Source organism: Stomoxys calcitrans, chromosome 1, assembly GCF_963082655.1.
Source record: "Stomoxys calcitrans chromosome 1, idStoCalc2.1, whole genome shotgun sequence".
Lineage (NCBI taxonomy): Eukaryota > Metazoa > Arthropoda > Insecta > Diptera > Muscidae > Stomoxys > Stomoxys calcitrans.
In genome coordinates, this window is record NC_081552.1 from 12,311,654 (window position 1) to 12,333,013 (window position 21,360).

General features: G+C 36.3%; 1 protein-coding gene across 1 annotated transcript in view; it reads right to left on the reverse strand.

Moving 5' to 3' along the window:
• LOC106087870 (zonadhesin) overlaps window positions 1–21,360 on the reverse strand; it is a 55,127-nt gene that overhangs the window by 21,441 nt on the left and 12,326 nt on the right. Inside the window, exons 7-9 of the mRNA XM_059361099.1 lie at window positions 706–2,166; window positions 472–639; window positions 239–412 (exon numbers count right to left, since the gene is read on the reverse strand). Coding sequence (XP_059217082.1) covers window positions 239–412; window positions 472–639; window positions 706–2,166 — 1,803 coding nt within the window. The remainder of the gene's footprint in view (window positions 1–238; window positions 413–471; window positions 640–705; window positions 2,167–21,360) is intronic.

A 21,360-nucleotide genomic window follows, 5' to 3' on the forward strand; every position in this document is an offset into this window, starting at 1 on the left:
GGTATTTTGAAAAGTGTATATGTGAGTTTCATTTGTATCACACGACATGTGCAACTCTACATTTGACAAGTCATAAGACAATTAAATACCGTGTAAAAAGCCTTTAGATAGTTAGGATAGGTTAGGACGCTCTTAACTCGGACTGCGTCGCCCCGAAATGCTTCGGATTAACCAAGTTTATTGTAAGATTCTCTAAAATTGCTTAGTCTCTATGAAATTTGAGTAATTTAGTACTTACCGATATTTCTACATCAGTACAGGATGAGGTGTAGGGATTATAACTGCCGCTGGGGCATTCAACAACTATCGCTTCATTGTTCAGACACAAACAGAAGCTGTTGGTGTCGTTGTTATTGGCAAACACAAAGAAATCAGGGCTTGTTTTGCAAATCATGGGATCGCAAGGCTCATTCTAAACAGAAAAAAATGTAATCAAATAAAATAAAATAATACTACAAAAGTCTTCCATACCGACACACATCTGCCGTATTCGGCACTAAAGATATATTCGGCAGGACACTCATATCTGTTGGCGTAACCATTGACACACATGCAGAAGGCATTGGTGTCTGTGACATTTAAAGTTGGGAAGGCTTCGTATGGTGAAAGTGTATCACAAAGTTCGGCATCACAATCGGGCTGAAGATGAGAATTCAAATAAATAATTCCTACACCAAACATTAATCATAAATTCTTTCGACTTACATCTGAAGCATGAGCACACACCGTGCCATCGAACTGAGTACCATTGGGACATGTGAACAATACTGGAACTCCGTTTATGCAAATATAAACATTGTAGGTGCTCTCCGGATCCGGGAAGGGATAGTAATTGGGCTTTCCTTCGCACAGGTTGGTGGAACAAGATATTTCGGGATTGCAAGCTAATATGCTTTCATCGAAGCCACCTTGGTTACAGGTGCCCACCAATGTCTGGTTGCCATTGCACCAGTAGAACTTGTTGCAACTTGGATGCGGTAGTACGGTGATTTGCTGCTCGCTGGCACAAGGATTATAGCATACAGCTTGTAAATCGGGAAGGCAGGCAAGTTCGGTGGCATCAAAGTATTCCCCTTCGGGACATTGCCATATTGTCGATTGGCCATTTTTGCAGGAATAGAAGGCATCACATTCCAAGGGATTAGGCAATAGAGTGCCCGTGCTCTCATTGGCGCACAAATTAATCCAGCAAACATGCTTGGTATCTGGGAGACACTCGCCTTTGATAGCATCAAAATAATTGTTTATGCCGCATTCGCTCAGCACCAACTCCCCATTGGAACAGGTGTAGTATTTGTCACAGTCTTCGGCGGGTTCGTTTTCGCCCTCAGTGCATTTGTCTTCGGGTTCACCCTCAGAACATTTGGGCCAACAGATGTTATTTGTATCAGGTTCACATTGGTTACTTACAGGACTGTAATACTCCCCTTTAAGACAGAACTCTTCCCTAAAAGAGCCACTACAACACACATAGTAGGAAGAGCAATTTGCAGGATTTTGGATTTGATCGCCAGCTTCACAGGGGCCCCATGGAGTTCGGCAAGATTTATTTACATCCTGCTCACATTGTTTGGAAATCGGATTGAAATAATCGCCGGCATTGCAAGATTGTTCCTTAAATTCTCCACTGCAGCAAACCAACATTCTGGTGCAATCATTGGGATGGGGAATGGCATCTCCGTTCTTATAACCACCGGGACAACAATCAGCATCTAGGGATCTGGGATGAACCACACTGCGTTTACGACGCGATTTGGTGTCTTCAATTTCTTCTTCAACTTCAACTTCTTCTTCAACTTTAATTTTTTCAATGTGTTGTCTTTCAATTTTTTCAGGTAAGCAACTTTGGCTGTCCTTGTCATAGTAGTTACCAGCTCCACATTTGGCCTCGACCAGTTCTCCATTAAAGCAAATAAAGAAGAGTTGGCGGCTCATTGGGTGAGGAATGAAATCTCCCTCTTTGTAGCCATTGGGACAAGGTATTTCATGCATTGCTGCGGTTCCATATTTGCAAACTCCTAACACTGAATCGAAAACTGTATCGTCGGGACAACTGCGGTATTCCACTTCTCCTTTGTCGCAGACACAAAAACCTTTGTTGTTGTTTAAGGCTGGGAATGGTTTTAAGTCTCCTTCCGTTTGGCATCTATTTTGATCACAATTACTCTGAGAGTTAAAGGGAGAACACATTAATGATGAGGTATTTGGAAAATGTTCAGACGAACTGAGTTTTGGAATACTATAATAGTTTTCAACTATTGATATAAATTGTTGTCAGGGCTGGCAAACTGTTATCTAGAAAAATATTATGTAACTGTTAAACACTTGTTGTTGGTTTTAAAAAGCTAAACTGTGGAACAACAATCTTTTTGATTTGGAGGGATCTGTTCTTTTAATTGATATTGCAAATTTGGCCCGATTCATGTTTCAGTTCAATGATAAGGGGCTTAACGCTAAACGACTGAAAGTCGCGCTGAAATATTTTAATCATGAGGATTCGAAGGCAGGTGTTCAGAGTTATTTATAGGCTAGGTACCCTATGCACCACGCTGGCTACTAATGTTAAAATATATGATTTGTAAACTAAAAAAAAAATTAAGGGAACATTTCCTTAAGAGAAATATTTTTTTATACCCACTACCGAAGGATGGAGGTACATTCATTTTGCCACATCGATATATCCACGTTTTGGTACGACTTCCAACAACTGTTCCAAGTATGGTCTAAATCGGTTGATAACCTGATATAGCTGCCATATAAATCGATCTTCCAATTTGACTTTCTGAGCTGGATTTTGAATTGGATATTGCTATCATATATACCAATACCTCCATTTAAGGTCTAGGGGCCATAAAAGCTGTATTTATTACCCAATTTCGCTGAGTATTGGTACAATGAGTTGTATACGACCCCGATACATCCTGAATATGGTGTAGATCGGACTTTATTTGGACATATAGTCGAACTTCTCTATAACGTACCAGTTGGGGACTGACGAAATACTGCGTTAAAGAGAAGCTGATAATAATAAGGTTTAATTTGACTTGAGTGCAAACAACCCGATTCTACACAGTGGGATAGAATCGAAAAAATGGTTAAAAAAAATTTGCCTTTTGAGAACGGGTTAAGATAACTCTTCAAATTTTGAATGGTTAAGCTGAGGTGTTAATGAGATTCTGCCCAAAAATTTAAGGCCTTAGATTTTGAATTTTGCAGATAAAACTGTCCTTAAAAAAAAAAACAACAAACAAAAAACCAACCCAGTTTTTCACTAAAATACCCAAACATCCATTTCGGACAAAGATGGCCTTTCCAACAAAACTTGAAAAAGTCGAAAGTCCCGAAACCAGAAGTGATATTGCACACATCAAGCAAAAATTTTGCAAATTAGACCACAAATTAAAAATTGGCAACCCGAAAAAATTTTCGAAATCCCGAGTTGACCAATTTATGAGAGGCGTACATAATCCCGTAAACTTTCCACCCGTTCTCAAATGGCAGATTTTTGTGTTAACAATTTTTATTCGTTATAAGGATGTTCGTTACAGATAAGTTCGACTGTATGTAAATACCATATAGACCAATCTCCCTTTTTATGGTCTAGGACAGTTTCCAAGTTTGGTCTAGATCGGAGGTAGTGAGGTAAGTCTTCGAGTTGGTGGATATCCAAAGCACGGCCCGGCCGAACTTTACGCGTTTTTACTTGTTTAATGTAATTCACTATTCGTTGTTGGAAATGAATCCTTCGAATAAATATTTGTACTTCTTGCGAATATTCCTAGAATATTTATATTTTAAGGGCTGTATGTGACATTGAAAAATTTAATATTTTTTTTTATGATTCATTGCAAGAAAGCTATTGCCTTGATAATTTTTTTGCGCAACGTAATGTATTTATTTGAACAAAATACCGCTTAATTTGGATAAATGCTTACTTAATCACCTAAAAGTGTGGCAGATTGGCCAAACGAATTCATTTTTTTTTTGTCACCATGTGTTTGCTACCTAAAATTTCGCTTGAGGTGCATACTGGGTCTTAAAATAAAAAAAAAGAAACAACTGGGATTAATTTGTAAAGTAGAATATAAATCAGTCAGCAAGCTAACTTTGAAGTGAAAGGGTCGTGCGTTCGATTTGCACCAGATGTCTGTCGGCACTGTGGTATCACAATGGACTTAAAGATGTCTAAGTGAGTCCGTAAATGCCACTGCCACTTCTACCTAACCTAACCTACCCTTATTCTCGCAAAGACCTTTTATTTGAATACCAAAATTTCTGATCATCTAAATCTCGTTGCAATCAAATCTTCTAAATCACTTTAAACCCTGTGATTATATTTAACAAATATATATTTTGTTCAATGCTCACAAATTCAGGCGTAGCGATCCCAAAGCCGACTTTCGACTAATCGATTAGTCGACTTTTTGTGTGAAAAGGTCGAAGTCGACTTTTAATGACTAAAAGTCGAAGTCGAATTTCAATGATTAAAAAGTCGAATAATCTATTTTGAAGTCGAATAGTCCAAAAGAAAGCCGCACAGATAAAAACAAGCTGCACAGATATATTTGTCCAAGCGAAATTTCTCGGTATGGTAAAAGTGTATTTCAATCCAAGGACGAATCGAACAATATTTTATAGTAGCTCCCATATAAGGATACATTTCACGAATTGAGATTTTTGCAACGAACTTATGCAAGTTGAGAGGAAATTTAGAACAGGTAGACTCTGATTTAGTGAAGGCGGTCTGTTTTCATGTTTGATTTAATTTTTCAACCAGTAAGGAAAGGCAAATGTCGGGCGGAGCCGACTTTATAATACCCTACACCACCGAGTCTACGTAATACTTTTAATATATAGCATTTATATCCAAATTTTGTCAGACTTTAATTTTGCATACCTATTGAAATATCGAATAGAACCTTCTTCTTTACGATGGTACGAAAATTGTGGCTTCTACAGCCTAAAATGTTGAAATGCATAAAAGATATGTATGGGAGTTTTATCTAAACCTGATTCGATTTTGATGAAATTTTGCACACGTATTGGGATGCCAATTAAAACATCTCATGAAAGAGAGATCGGACTAAAATTGTAGCTACTACAGCATTAATAGTGGGAAATTTACCCAAATCTGCTTCAATTTTGATGACATTTTTTGCATGTAGTGCCACATTAAAAACATTAAAGGATGGGACCAAAATTGTGTAATTGTGAAAGATATATATCGGAGCTAAATTGTGGCTTCTACAGCTTTAACAGGGCACATCGGATGAAATATTTATATGGGAGCTTTATCTAAATCTGGACGGATTTTTTTCAAAATCAATAGCGTTCGTCAAATTTTTGTGAAAATCGGACAACAAATGCGACCTGTACCTTAATTACAAGAATACATGGACAGACAAACAGACGGACAAAGCTAAATCGAATCAGGAAGTGATTCTAAGCCGATCCGTATACTTATCGATGGGTCTCTTCTCCTTCTTAGCGTTGCAAACAAATGCACAAATCTATAATACTCTGTACCACAGTGGTGGTGTAGGGTACAAAAATGGTCTTTGATAATGCCGGATACATAAAACCGGTTAGAATAGAGATAATTTTGTGTTTTTTTTTGGGTTTTATAGAGGAAGTGATAAAGAAAAAAAGTTCGTTGTAGATATGTGCAAGAAAAAGTGATGTTCTACTTGAGTTTTAACATTCAGAGTAAAACTAGTTGAAAGTCCTCTAGGTAATATAGACTACTTCAAGCTTTAACTCAATTACAACAAGTAAAAGCGTGCTAAGTTCGGCCGGCCCAAATCTTTGAACCCATGGTGGTGGGTTCTTTATAATAAATATATTCTCTATTTCATCTGTTTGGCTTTTAACAGCCGGTCATGTGAATCAATTTGTGTTTCATTGTTTTTCAAGTCGAGCTTAATGACCAAGCGAATGCAACACACAAAGGAATGATTGTTAAATGAGTCTTGAAGAAAAGAAGTTGTCAGTTCCTCAGACAAGGCAGGACACATGTCACCCCACTGGTGGACGCGTTTCGATAATTGGGTGTCTTCATCTCTTCATGGTCATTAGCTAAAATTGAAATACAATGAAATAGAAATTGATTCGCATGAACGGCTGTTAAAAGTCAAACAGATGAACAAAATTATAGTACACCCTAAGCACGGGGTACTAAGAAAACAGCTTTCAATGTTTTTGTTTCTTAATGGAAAGTCGAAAAGCTTGACTCCAAAACACAATCCACCACAGTCTCTGTTAAGACACTGCATGCGAAATATCAGCCAAATCGCACAAAAATTGCGGGGGGCCCCACCCCACATTTTTTCAAAATCGAAAATTGAAAACATTTTTCTGTTACTATGAAATTGATAAAGATACCGCAAAAAAAATTTTTATGAATATTGTGGCCGCTATTTGGTGCAGCAACTGAACCATCGGTGGAGACATTTGGTTTAAGTCAGACCTGAATTTTGTAATGATTGCCAACACACTATTTATGGACCGATCCTAATCTTTCAAAGACTTCAAAGTGTGGTTGTCTGTGTGAATATCTTAGTTTTATAGTGAAAGTTTCGAGTAATCAGCTTCAGTATTTTGATGAAATTTTTTCATTGCGCTAATCAACAAGTTATCGTTTGATTTCATAAAATTTTACGCAAACAACTGAAAACATTAAGCCACTATAATTGTTAAATATTTCAAAAAATATATTCTACATTCTGCTTTCTTTCATTCTTTGTTCACTAATTGATATCAAATGAAATGAAAAAATATAAAACTTGCTCTCATAGATAAAAGTCTGATGACTATGTTATTTTACTGCACTTAAGGTGGGTATTAAGATCGTGTTTCACGGCGAAAATTAATCTTTTTTTATTACTTTTTGTAGATAATAGATTTTCAAGCAACATCACTTTCTGATTTCATTCATTAGGACATTCCCATTATTTATGATAAAAATTTAATAAGGGTTACGTCATCAGTGATATTTTTTTAGTTTTAAAAAATTTAACCGTGAAAAACATGATAATTTCACTGTGAAACACGAACTAAATACCCACCTTTTTGTAAATATGCAATTTGAATTGCCGAATTTCATTAAAGATTTTCGTACATAACACATAAGAAAATCACTATTCGCAAAATCTTTTCATTGTAAAGAGATTTTCTTTCTTTCTTTCTTTCTGGGAAAAATCAAAAATTCAAAAAGGTGCAGAGGTTAGCATGTCCACCAATGACGCTGAACGCCTGGGTTCGAATCATGGCGAGACCATCAAAAATAAAAACTTTAAGCGGTGGTTTTCCCCTCCTAATGCTGGCAACATTTGTGAGGTACTATGCCATGTAAAACTTCTCTCCAAGGAGGTGTTGCAAGGGAGACCCCTTATAATTGAGGTTAAACTTGATCGGATTGATATGTGAGAAGTTTGCTCCTGTTCCTTAGTGGAATGTTCATAGGCAAAATTTGCAATATTAAAATTTATTTAAATAATATTTTACTGAACATAAATCTACGCTTAAAGCCAACAGAACCAAAAAATTTCTTCTAGAATTTTCGTCCCTTAATCACTATGAGCTCCGTTTCAATTGCTTTAAATACTGTATTGCGAATTATGTATTCCAAGTTAAAAATGGTAATGTTTCATTTTAAATAATTATTTTAAATTGTAAATTAATCCGGGTGATCATTGCGGAACTTTAAATTGTGTTTCCGAGTCCTTAAATTTATTCATTTCATCGCTAATGTAATTCGAATATTTTTTATAATTAAATTTTACTAATTATTCTTTGGAAAAGTTTTTCAGACGAGCAAGCAAAATATTTGATTTAAAAACATTTTTTAAATAATTTTTTTTTCTACAGATAAAATTTCTATTAAAATAATAAAACGAGAATTAAGAGAAAATGCATATAGAATTTTGTCATAGAAAATTTTCGTTCAAAACATCTTTTTTAAAAAAATTGCAATGCGATTCATCCTTTAAAAAAATTGCATTAATCCATTAACTACAAAAAATATCTAGGAACTGTCTTAGAAAATGCTAGCTCGAGTTTGGAAAGAGGTATCGCAATGAATTTTGGATTGGCGTAAAGTGGACGGCTGAAACCAGTTACAAAAATTTTTCCCGTCATGTTTTGGTGGATATTGGATTGTCGAAAGTTGGCAATTTTTTATATCCCAAAAATCAAACGAAAAACTTTCTCAAAATTTTGAGGAGTGAGATTTTTGGAATCCGCTTTAATGTCTTGTTGCATTTGATGGTTTCTATATTAAAAAATAAATTTATGGCTTCTGTCGACGGCAGGTGCGATTTTATGCCAAAATCATTAAATCCAGATTTCTTCGCAAAATGGTCACAAAATATTAAGAAAATAATTTTGTTGTTGTAGGGGCTTAGGAAATAAAAGAAGTTATTTTTTCAAAAATTTTAAAATTCAAACTATTACAAAAAAAAATATATATATATATATACGTTGCTATAAATTCTCTAAATTATGAATAAATAAATATTCATCTAAATCGGACAAAGGAATCGAGGGTCAGGCGTAATGGGTAAAAATGTTGTCTTTAAAAAGACTTGTTGAAATTTGTCTCAGAAAAAATTTTATGAGAATGTTGTTTGGGACAGATAAGCATAATAAAATAATAAAAATAATAATAAAAAGACTTTAAAAATGTTTATGCAAAATGTTGTGTTGCAAAATGCTACTTTTTATCGAAATTTTGGCTTTAAAATATAATCTCTAGGTTAGGTTGTCTTAAGAGAGTTTTTCGCTAAAATTTAGTCCTTAAAAATGCATTCAAATTTTGTTTTTAGGTGGGGCCCGAGGCCTCGCCCCATGGCTACGTCCCTAATGGAAACTATATCTAAATCTGAACCGATATAGCCCATTTGCAATCCCAATCGACCTACACTTCTAGACGATCAATAATATGTGTATTTTATGGGGTCTTAGATGAATATTTCAAGGTGTTACAAACGGAATGACTAGATTAGTATGCCCCCATCCTATGGTGGTGGTGATTATAGAAGGTTATTTCAATTGATTATGGGCTTAATTGATAGTGTGGTTAACGCAAGAATTTGTAGAAAAACGAAATCATCATGGCATCGACTCCATTGTTCTGGATGCAAATATCTATGAGACTTGGTCTGTGCAGATGCGATGAGTGTTCATGCATTCTGGATATAAGGTGATATAAAGAAAATTTCAACTTGGACTGCGGAGCAAAAACAAACTTGGCATGACATTGATGAAATGCTCTTGCTTCTTGGAAGCTTAATGTGAAGCCTTCCCAATTGAATTATATAAGAATGATGCTTGGGAGAAACTGAAAGCTATTCATAAGCCAAGTGGTCCTATGCAAAAAGTATCCCTATATAAGATGCTGCTAAACTTAAACATGAAAAATTGCAAGAATATGGCAAGAATATTTGAACGCATTTTCATATATCACAGATTTAAGAAGAACTGTTGGTGATAATCTTATTGTCAAGTTTGGAAAAGGATTACGAAAATTTTATAATAGCCATGGAGACTAGAGACAATCATCCAATGGGATCGCCGTGAACAAGATACAACGGCAAGTTTATCAGCCAGTCAACGGGCATTTGGAGCTGTTGGAATGAAAGAAAAGAATAGCAATGGTAGGAAACGTGATCAAAAACAAGTAAAAGCATGCTAAGTTCGGTCGGGCCGAATCTTATATTGCGCCCTTTGGGGGCTCAAGAAGTAAAATAAAGAGATCGATTTTTATGGGAACTGTATCGGGCTACAGCCCGATTCAGACCATAATAAACACGTATGTTGATGGTCATGAGAGAATCCATCGTACAATTTCAGGCAAATCGGATAATAATTGCGACCTCTAGAGGCTCAAGAAGTCAAGATCCCAGATCGGTTTATATGGCATCTATTGGGTTGCCCAAAAAGTAACTGCGGATTTTTCATATAGTCGGCGTTGACAATTTTTTTCACAGCTTGTGACTCTGTAATTGCATTCTTTCTTCTGTCAGTTATCAGCTGTTACTTTTAGCTTGCTTTAGAAAAAAAGTGTAAAAAAAGTATATTTGATTAAAGTTCATTCTAAGTTTTATTAAAAATGCATTTACTTTCTTTTAAAAAATCCGCAATTACTTTTTGGGCAACTCAATATATCAGGTTATGAACCGATTTGAACCATACTTGGCACAGTTGTTGGATATCATAACAAAACACGTCGTGCAAAATTTCATCCCAATCGGATATCAGAACAAAATACTACGAGCAAATTTCATTCCAATCGGATAAGAATTGCGCACTCTAGAGGCTCAAGAAGTTAAGACCAAAGATCGGTTTATATGACAGCTATATCAGGTTATTGACCGATTTGAACCATACTTGGCACAGTTATTGGATATCATAACAAAACACGTCGTGCATTCCATCGGATAAGAATTGCGCACTCTAGAGGCTCAAGAAGTCAAGACCCAAGATCGGTTTTTATGGCAGCTATATCAAAACATGGCAGAAAGGAGGTGATCACAAATCGTTTACAATGATTGCTGTAGCAGCCGGAATGGAAAAGAAAGCTGATACGATTCTCAAGGATTCAGACGAAATGATAGCCATGGCCGACAAAAGGTCCATCAAATCTAAAGGAAAAGGTTCTGTTGAAATATTAGTAAATGGTTCGAAAATAAGACTCAAGAATGTGATTTTTTTTTGTCCCGAATTAAATGAGAATTTTATTTCCGTCAACAAAATGGTGGAAAACGGTTGTACAGTGATAAAGGTCAGTTACTATTAAGAGGTACTAGGAAGAACAATTTGTCTATGACAACCTATGACATTGAAGGTTAGACCATCTCAAATTTTGGCATAATCAGATAATAAATGCGCCTATTATGGGCGCAAGACCTTAAATCGAGAGATCGGTCTATATAGCAGCTATATCCAAATCTGGACAGATCTAGGCCAAATTGAAGAAGGATGTCGAAAAGCCTAACACAACTCACTGTAATAACATTTCAGCAAAATCGGATAATAAATGTGGCTTTTATGTGCCTAAGACCCTAAATCGGCGGATCGGTCTATAACAAGATATAGTCCAATATAGCCCATCTTCGAACTTAACCTGCTTATGGACAAAAAAAGAATCTGTGCAAAGTTTCAGCTCAATATCTCTATTTTTAAAGACTGTAGCGTGATTTCAACAGACGGACGGCCATGGCTAGATCGTCTTAGATTTTTACGCTGATCAAGAATATATATACTTTATAGGGTCAGACATGGATATTTCGATGTGTTGCAAACGGAATCACAAAATGAATATGCCCCCATCATTCGTTGGTGGGTATAAAAAGTCCGAGAGAAAATCAAATGAATTGTTGGAATTGATACATTCAAACGTTTGTGGCCCTATGAAAGTTGGGTCATTGGGTGGATCAAAGTACTTCGTGACATTTGTTGATGATAAATCTCATCGAATATTTACATATTTTATGAAGAACATGTCGGAAGTATTTGAAAAAAGCGATAATGGTGAAGAATATACAAGCAAGGAATTTGGCAAGTATCTTGAGGATAAGGGCATAAAACGGCAATTAATTGTTCCATATACCTCGAACACAATGGTATTGTGGAACGAGTTAATCGCACATTGGTTGAAATGGGACGTTGCCTTATAATTGAATCTGGACTACATGAAAGTTTGTGGGCCGAGGCAATCGCAACCGCAACTTACCTAAGAAACAGATGTCCCTCAAAATGTTTAGAAAATACAACACCTATGGAAGTATGGTCCGACCGAAAACCAAAAGTCAACCATCTGAGAGTGCCTGGTTCTAAAGCAGTTATGTTGAACAAAAAGGCAAATTGTAAATTTGCTGAAAAGGTTTCAGAATTGTCATGGTAGGATATTCATATTCAAACAATCACGAAACCAATGGGAAGATTCAAGTTCAGACGAATGTTTTCAAGAGGCCATAGAATTTCATGACTCCACATCTTCGGATGAGCAAGAGACCCCGAACCTATTGCAGTAAATAGAGGACGAGGTAGGCACAAAAATTATAAGGAATGATAATACTGCTCGTCCCCGAAAGGTTTATAATTTATTAAATAATGTGGTGGAGGAGAGGGTTCCAAAGTCATACAAAGGAGAATTGTCAAGTTAATTGAGCAATGAGTGAAGAAAAGCAATGGAAGCTGAGATATTATCGCATCATCAAAATAACACATGGACAGTGCAAGACCTTCCACCAGGATGCAAACCGATAAACTGCAAATGGGTTTATGTGATAAAGGGAAAAAGGAATGGCCAGGTGGAGCACTACAAGGCAAGGCTGCTGGTTGTAGTCAGAAATACTACATAGATGACAATGAAATATTTTCGCCTGTGGTAAGATATTCAACTATTCGAATATTACTTGCATTAGCCGTCGAACATTAAATGTTAGAGTAGATGTTTTAACTGCATACTAGAATGGCGATTTGGATGAAGAAATAAACATGCGCCAACCCGAAGAATTTATAGATGAGAACAACAAAAATAAAGTTCCACGCTTAAATAAATCACTTTGTGGACTCACACAAGCTGGGAGCGTATGGAATTCAACTCTCAATGATTTTTTGTGCAAGATAAGATTTAAAAGCTGTGAAAATGAGTCTTGTTTGTACAAATAAAATCGAAATGGTCATTTAGTGCTGATAGCTGTCTGCGTTGATGACTTGATAATCGGAATCAAAAGAAATTGCATCAAATTTTTAATTGACTGATAAATTGGAGCATTTTCTCAGAACGGAAGTATGCCGGAATGGTAAAACTGGAGACATTAAAATAAGTCAAGATACGTTCATCAATAAAATACTGAAAGAATGCAGTATGGAGAATTGCAAGCCAGCTGCAGTGCCATGATCATCAGGATTTCGTCTTAAGTAGAACTGAAGCTGAATATGTGTTTACATCCTAGGGATCCCAAGTTGGGCCAAAAAGTCGACTTTTCGCCTTTATCAAAAAGTCGACTTTTGCAAAAAGTAGACGTTTCGACTTTTTGTCAACAATTTGCAAAATTTTCTAAATAAGATATCTCTATTTGCAACAATTTTTTTTTAAACTTTTGCCATCAAGATATGATCATTTCTTTCAATTTTCTAAGGGAGCTTTGAAGAAAATTTTCAAATGCAAAATTGGCTCATTTTTATGTCAAGCCACACCGTCATCTTAAAGCCAATATGGCTAATGTTTTTTTACTACATTTTAAAAGTTTCCACATCTTTGCATATTTTTACCCTTTTTTGTCTATGAATTAAAGCTCCAAATGGTCCATATATCCTAGCCCACTTTCAACTAGTGTTTTTATGAATATTAAAACCTAAGTAGAACATTACATTTTATAGCAAATATGAATAACGAAACGAACGCAAATATGAATAACACTTTCTCTATAAAACCCAAAAAGAAACACAAAAAAATATCTCTATTCTATTCGATTTTAAGTACCCTGCATTATCAAAGACTATTTTTCAAAAAATGTTGAATTTTCCAAATTGCTTTGTTGTCGTCACCATTAAACATGAAAAAAGACCGCCTTATCGAAATTGGAGTCCATCTATTCTAAATTCCATCTAGACTTCGCTTAATTCGCAAATTTGCAAAAATCTCTATTTGTGAAATGTAACCTCATATAGGAGCTACTGGACCAATATGGACCATATTCGTTATATTCGCATTTTATAGGCTTAAGATGTTTAATCTGGAGATCGATCTACATGATAGCTACATCAACATATGGACTGGGATGAGTATATTACTTTAATTTAATTGGCCATTACAGAAAATGTATTCCTCTGGCCGAACGTGGATGCTCAAGCGCATCGATCTTCTGCGCTTATCCAATTTCTGACACCCAGTTTGGAGATGTCGCTCGCCACTTGGTCACTCCATTGGAGTTTTGGTCTTCCCCTTTTGCGTTTTATTTTATAGTCGCCTTCAAAAGATTTCTTTGCTGGAGCTTCTTTATCCATTCTGAAAACATAATCTAGCCAGCGCAAACGTTGTATTTTGATGGGTTTAACTATTCTATCATCGTCATACAGCTCATGGTTCATAAGACGCCTAGTATATTATAATAAATTATTCCAAATTTAAGCAAAATAGGACATTAAATACGCCTTTTAGCAACTGAAGATTTCAAATCTGTTGTCTAGTCTATGCGGGGGCTATGAAAAGATAAAGTCCTATACAGATCATCCTCGAACATAATGAATAAAAAAATACATTTGTGTTTCCATAAACATAAAACTATTAAGATGAATCTTACAGTTAAAATGACGCAATACCAAAATTTGGCTTGAATATGCACAAACTTTGGCTCGAGTTATTTATGGCAACAAGAGTAAATCAAATAGCAATGAATCGTAAAATAGAAAACAGTTCTTACCTAGCAGCAACATTAGCAAAGCCAAACTTGTATATCTATGCAGCTTTTTTTCGACTATTCGACTTTTTAATCATTGAGAGTGGACTTATCGATTAGTCAAAAGTCGACTTTAATATGAAGTGATTGAAAAAATGCTAGGAATATGCATGTTGTGGTGGAGAGTTGGTGAATAAATACTTTGTTTTTATATGTTTCAATATACATATCCTGACGTTTATTTTTCAGCCATTGGAATATAGAAATAATTTTCTTATCTAATAATTTTCTAATCTAATCATCGTTTTGTGGCCCGTTTATAAGGGAAAAATAGAAAAAAGAAGGGTTTTCCAATAAAAATATGAATCTTAGTGAATATCCAAAGCTCATCACGGCCAAACATAAGTCGTTTTTAACTGGTTATAGTATTTATAGTCGAATCTCGACTATCCGGGAACCACCATTATCCTGGATAGTCAAGATGTTTTTGATTTTTTTTCAATGCTTCGATAATCCGCATATACCCCCACCATTATTTTTGAACTAGCCGAACCGGACCCGCTCCATCGCGCCTTTTTTATACCCTCCACCATAAGATGGGGGGTATACTAATTTCGTCATTCTGTTTGTAACTACTCGAAATATTCGTCTGAGACCCCATAAAGTATATATATTCTTGATCGTCGCGACATTTTATTTCGATCTAGCCATGTCCGTCCGTCTGTCCGTCCGTCCGTCCGTCCGTCTGTCTGTCGAAAGCACGCTAACTTCCGAAGGAGTAAAGCTAGCCGCTTGAAATTTTGCACAAATACTTCTTATTAGTGTAGGTCGGTTGGTATTGTAAATGGGCCATATCGGTCCATGTTTTGATATAGCTGCCATATAAACCGATCTTGGGTCTTGACTTCTTGAGCCTCTAGAGTGCGCAATTTTTATCCGATTGGAATGAAATTTTGCACGACGTGTTTTGTTATGATATCCAACAACTGTGCCAAGTATAGTTCAAATCGGTCCTTAACCTGATATAGCTGCCATATAAACCGATCTTGGGTCTTGACTTCTTGAGCCTCTAGCGTGCGCAATTCTTATCCGATCAGAATGAAATTTTGCACGACGCGTTTTGCTATGATATCCAAAAACTGTGCCAAGTATGGTTCAAATCGGTCCATAACCTGATATAGCTGCCATATAAACCGATCTTGGGTCTTGATTTCTTGAGCCTCTAGAGTGCGCAATTCTTATCCGATTGGAATGAAATTTTGCACGACGCGTTTTGCTATGATATCCAAAAACTGTGCCAAGTATAGTTCAAATCGGTCCATAACCTGATATAGCTCCCATATAAACCGTCTTGGGTCTTGACTTCTTGAGCCTCTAGAGGGCACAATTCTTATCCGATTTGAATGAATTTTTGCACAAAGTATTTTGTTATGATATCCAACAACTGTGCCAAGTATGGTTCAAATCGGTCAATAACCTGATATAGCTGTCATATAAACAGTTCTGGGGATTTGACTTCTTGAGCTTCTAAACGGCGCAATTCCTATCCGATTTGGCTAAAATTTTGCATGACGTTTTTTATTTTTACTTTCAACAACTGTGTCAAATAAGGTTCAAATCGGTTTATAACCTGATATAGCTGCCATATAAACCGATCTGGGATCTTGACTTCTTGACCCCTAGAGGTAGCAATTATTATCCGATATGCTTATTGATTACTGTATCTGTTCCACTACTTTCATTCATTATGTCGAGAAACTTGTGATTCCCCCTAAACCATATTCTGACCACATGCCTTTGTGCCTTCAAATCAGAATTCCTAGGCTAATGGGCAGTGGAGGCGATAACAACATTCAACACCGTCTTTATTGGAAAGGAATATATAAAGCACAGTATGTACGAAAACTTAATTCCATGCTACTTGATCTAGGTCAAATAAATAGTTTACCTGTTGATGTTATGGTCGAGAGCATTTCCCGGGCAATTAGACAGGCTCATATCCACAGGAGGAATAGAAAATTTTTTGAACCTAGGCAAAGATGGTTTGATTGGTCTTGCTTCCGTGCACGGTCTGTTATGTACAGAAGGCTAAAATTGTACAAAAGAATGAATACGGAGAACAATAGGAGGCTCTATTACTCATCAAGGAAAAGTTTTCGAAGGCTGTGTAGTGAAAAGAAGTTGGAATATTTTAACAACAACTTGATGAGGTTAGACGAAGTAAAGTGTAGCAAGGAATGGTGGGAACTATCTAAATCATTAAGTACCAGTTCGAACAGCATGAAAGGAAACATTGATGCAAATGAGTTCAAACGATATTTCAGCTCGCTTTTGGATAAGTCTGGTCAATCCCAGGAAATTAGTTGGTGCATGCCGTTTTTCGTAGACCCGTTCTTAGATTCCCCTATTGAATATTATGAATTATATAATGTTATAAGGAAGTTGAAACCGAATAAGTCCCCAGGGCAGGATGGTATCCCTTATGAGTTCTACAGACATGCTCCCAGATGTTTCCTTCAAAAACTGTTATACGTTTTCAATCAAATCTTCCTTAAGGGAGACATACCAATCACATTCACTGAATCCATTCTGATTCCATTACACAAAAAAGGGGATGTAAACGTACCAAGCAACTACAGAGGCTTATCGCTTATTGACTCGGTTTGTAAAATTTTCAACTCTATTCTTTTGAATAGGATAACGAATTGGTTGTCAATGAATAGTATTTTGAATGAATTTCAGGCTGGCTTCAGAAAGGATTATTCTACGATTGACAACATTTTCAATTTAGTTAGCATTGTGAAGTTGAACCAGGCTAAAGGTAAGACCACTTATGCCTTTTTTGTTGATTTTTCCGCGGCTTTTGATCTTATCCCAAGAAACAGTCTGTTCTACAAACTCTCATCTTTAGGACTTTCAACGAAAATTGTATCGATAGTGACATTACTGTACAAGAATACTAAAAGCAGAGTATGGGATGGAAATACATACTCGGAATATTTTCCTGTAGAGTCGGGAGTGAAACAGGGATGTATTCTTAGCCCAGTTCTTTTTTCACTATATTTAAATGACTTACCCGATGCTCTAACTGGAGGAATAAATATCACGAACACACACGTGAAGATACTACTCTATGCCGACGATATTGTGATCTTGTCTGATACACCTAAAGATTTACAGATTATGATTGACACTTTGCAGGAATATTGCAGTACATGGAGCTTAAAAGTAAACCTTACTAAGTCGAAAGTTATGGTTTTTAGAAAGAGTACTAGGATATCGTCCGGTCTTCGTTTCCGCTACAACGATGAAGATATAGAAATAGTTAACAGATATACTTATCTCGGTGTGGAAATCGCGTACAATTTGTCTTTCAAAGACCATTTAAAGAACAAATTATCGGCATCGAAAATTGCTATTAACTCCACGTGGTCGAAATATATAAATAACCCAAGAATCTCTCACGATAATAAATTAAAAATATTTGACTCTTGTTCAAAGTCTATCATGTGTTATGCTGCTCAAGTATGGGGTTACGAAAAATATGATGATGTTGAAAAGTTGTTTCGTTTTTTCATTAAAAAGATGTTTTACTTACCTAACAACACACCTAATTATATGTTGTATCTAGAATCCGGACTATACTCCTTATACTCCTCCACCCTTAAAACTCATTTTCTTTACATCAAGAGGGTACTTCAACTAGAAGTTAATAGACTTCCTCGAATTCTAGCAGAGGAAATCCTTAAACTAAATATTTCCTGGGCAAAAGTGTGGTCGGAATTATGTCAGGATTTGAACTATCTGCCCGCCAACAATAGATTGCCCTTATGCGCCTATTGGAGGGAAATAATTGATGCCTTGAATGTAAAGGAACGATATAGTTTTGAATCGGCAGCCAGAAATTCTCAGTTTCACGATCTCTACCCATATCTTGATTATAATATGATCCCAACACTGACAGAGAATCTTTCTGCTCGTGCTACCAGCTTGATCATTAAAGCCAGAGGTGGATTGCTTGATCTGAATTCCAGGGCATTTCGAAGTAACACTACTGGCATATGTTCTATCTGTAACACAGATGAACCTGAAAATACTTTACATTTTATTGGAAAATGTCCTATTTTGAAAGAATTTAGGAAACTTTATTTTAACAAAATAAGTCTCGAAGAAAATGAAACATTAAACATACTAAATGGCACGAATCTTACCTCTCTGTACTCTTATTTAGAAAGCTGTATCAAATATAGAAAATTAATAATAAACTGTTTTGATGTTTGAAAATTATATAAATGATTAAATATTTTAACATGGCAAGCAGCATATGTGCTAAGCCATATATAGATTGTATGCTTAAGAATCAATATTATATACATGCATGTATTATTTTGTATTTCTTAATCAATCTATTAATAAATAATAATAATAATAATTATCCGATATGCCTGAAATTTTGTACGATGGATCCTCTCATGACCATCAACAAATGTGTTTATTATGGTCTGAATCGGTCTATAGCCCGATACAGATCCCATATAAATCGTTCTCTCTATTTTACTTCGTGAGCCCCAATGGGCGCAATTCTTATACGAATTGGCTGAAATTTTACACAGGTCTCCAACATATAATTTAATTGTGGTCCGAACCGGACCATATCTTGATATCGTTTTAATAGCAGAGCAACTCTTTTCTTATATCCTTTTTTGCCTAAGAAGAGATGCCGGGAAAAGAAGTCGACAAATGCGATCCATGGTGGAGGGTATATAAGATTCGGCCCGGCCGAACTTAGCACGCTTTTACTTGTTAATTTTCTAATATGGGTACACTTCGCCCTGTCGAATGTCGAATTCGTGCCACTGTAGCCTCTGTGCGCCTATCACGCCGAACGCCTGCGCTCGAATCCTGGCGAGAACATTGAACAAAATTTAAAGCAGTCGTTATCCCCTCTTAATGCTGGCGATATTTGCGAGGTATCATGCCATGCATGGGCAAGTAAAAAATTCTGCGACACGCAATTGGGACTTGGCTAAAAAAAAAATTCCTTTGTGAGAAGTTTGCCCCTTCTCTATTCCTGGGGGGCATTTCGGGGGTGGGGTGGCAAACCAGGCACTTGGCCCTTAAAGTAAATATACGCTTCGTGCTCTATTTTCAAATACATTTTATAAGAGCCCCTTTGTCCCGAAAATGAGTATCAATTTCCTGGAAATCAATCAATTTCCACATCAAATAGCTTTTATGTAATAGGGAGTTATTTTCTGGTGGGGCAGTTCCCCAAACACATTGCTCTTCAATTGGATGTCAAATTAATTTTTTTCTCTTAAGCGCATTTCGTTTGAGCTCTATATTGTCGTGATTGGTCTATATATCCATTTGGCTGGTTTTGGACGGTCCCCGAGGCACCCGATCCCAACAAAAGAAATCATGTTTTGTTTTCACGTTAAGAGTGCAAAAAAAAAAAAAATTTCGAACGAAACGCATTAGCAATCTTCAGGATGTGGTGTTTTTGAAAATTTGGGTAATGAGATGTGCTTTTTAGAGGAGGGATGGTACCTCGGACATATCGAATCTAATATGGATATCAAATTCATGCTCCACTCCCAAATCACTTTAATTTGAGCCCGATATTGCCATGGTCGGAAATATGAAACGTTTGGAGGGTGTTTTGGGGCTTGGGCGGCCACCGGCACTTTGACCTGAAAATGGATATCAAATTCGTTCTTTACTCCCAAATACCGTTAATTTGAGCTCCATATCGCCATAATTGGAAATGAAGTTCAGATTTGGGGTCCTTTAGGGCGTAATCTACTCCCAAATACCATTCATTTGAGTGCCATATAGACATGGTCAGCTAATGTGCCCATTTCGGGGTGGGGCGACCACCCATTACTAGGACCTAATTTTTTATGCCATATTTGTAGTCTACTGTCGAAAACTTTTCATTTGACATGAACGTTCAATATGTCTGTTTGGGAAAGTTTTGGGGTTTGATGCCCCGATGAGACCTTAGACGCAAATTTTAATACATATTCCTATTCTACTCTCCAATTCAATTCATTTGATACCCATATTGTCCCGATCGTTCCACTTATGATTTTGGTTAAAGGGAGAGGGTCCACCCCCTTCCGAAATCAACAAATTATAAAGCCTATTGCTCCTTCCTGACCCCATTCGCAATCTACTCCCGAATACCTTTCATTTGAGTCCAATATTGTCATGATAGTCCAATAAACCTATTTTTGGGGGTTTTGAGGTTGGGGCGGTCCCCCAGCTACTTGGATGCAATTTTTGATATGAAATTTGTACTCTACTCCTGAATACCTTTTATGTGAATCCCATATTGTACCGATCGGTCCACTTTTATTTTTGGGAAGTACTTTTGGGGTAAGGGGGAGCGTCCGCCCCCTTCCGATATCAAAAATTAAGTAGCCTAAGTTTCCTTCCAGACCAACCTACACAATCTGTGAAAATTTCAATCGGTTCAGACGTTTATATGGAACAAACAAACAAACACTAATTAATTTTTATATACATATAAGAAGAAGATAAGCAAACAAAATGAAAATAAATCAAAGATGGATCTCAGTTTTTGTGCAGAATGTGACTGTTTGTGGGATTTAAACCCCAAAAGCTTTGGAAAACGCAGAAGAACCAAAAGTGGACTTAGAAATGTAAGAATGGTCGTCAAGAACGATTTAGGGGAACTTCAGTTACGGGCACATTGTAACAGCCCAAAAATATTTTCATGTACATGTTAAACGTCACCAATATTCAATCGTATGCTAAAGGCGCTATTACACGGCATAAAAATGTCTTATGACATGTCAGTTTTTGTATTTACATGTAATTGAATATGTTTGTCAAAATTTCCAATTTACACACGATTCATCAATTTTGCCATCACACCTGTGTGTTATTTTCGTATACATAACCTAAAAATTTTAGCAAAATCTGTTTT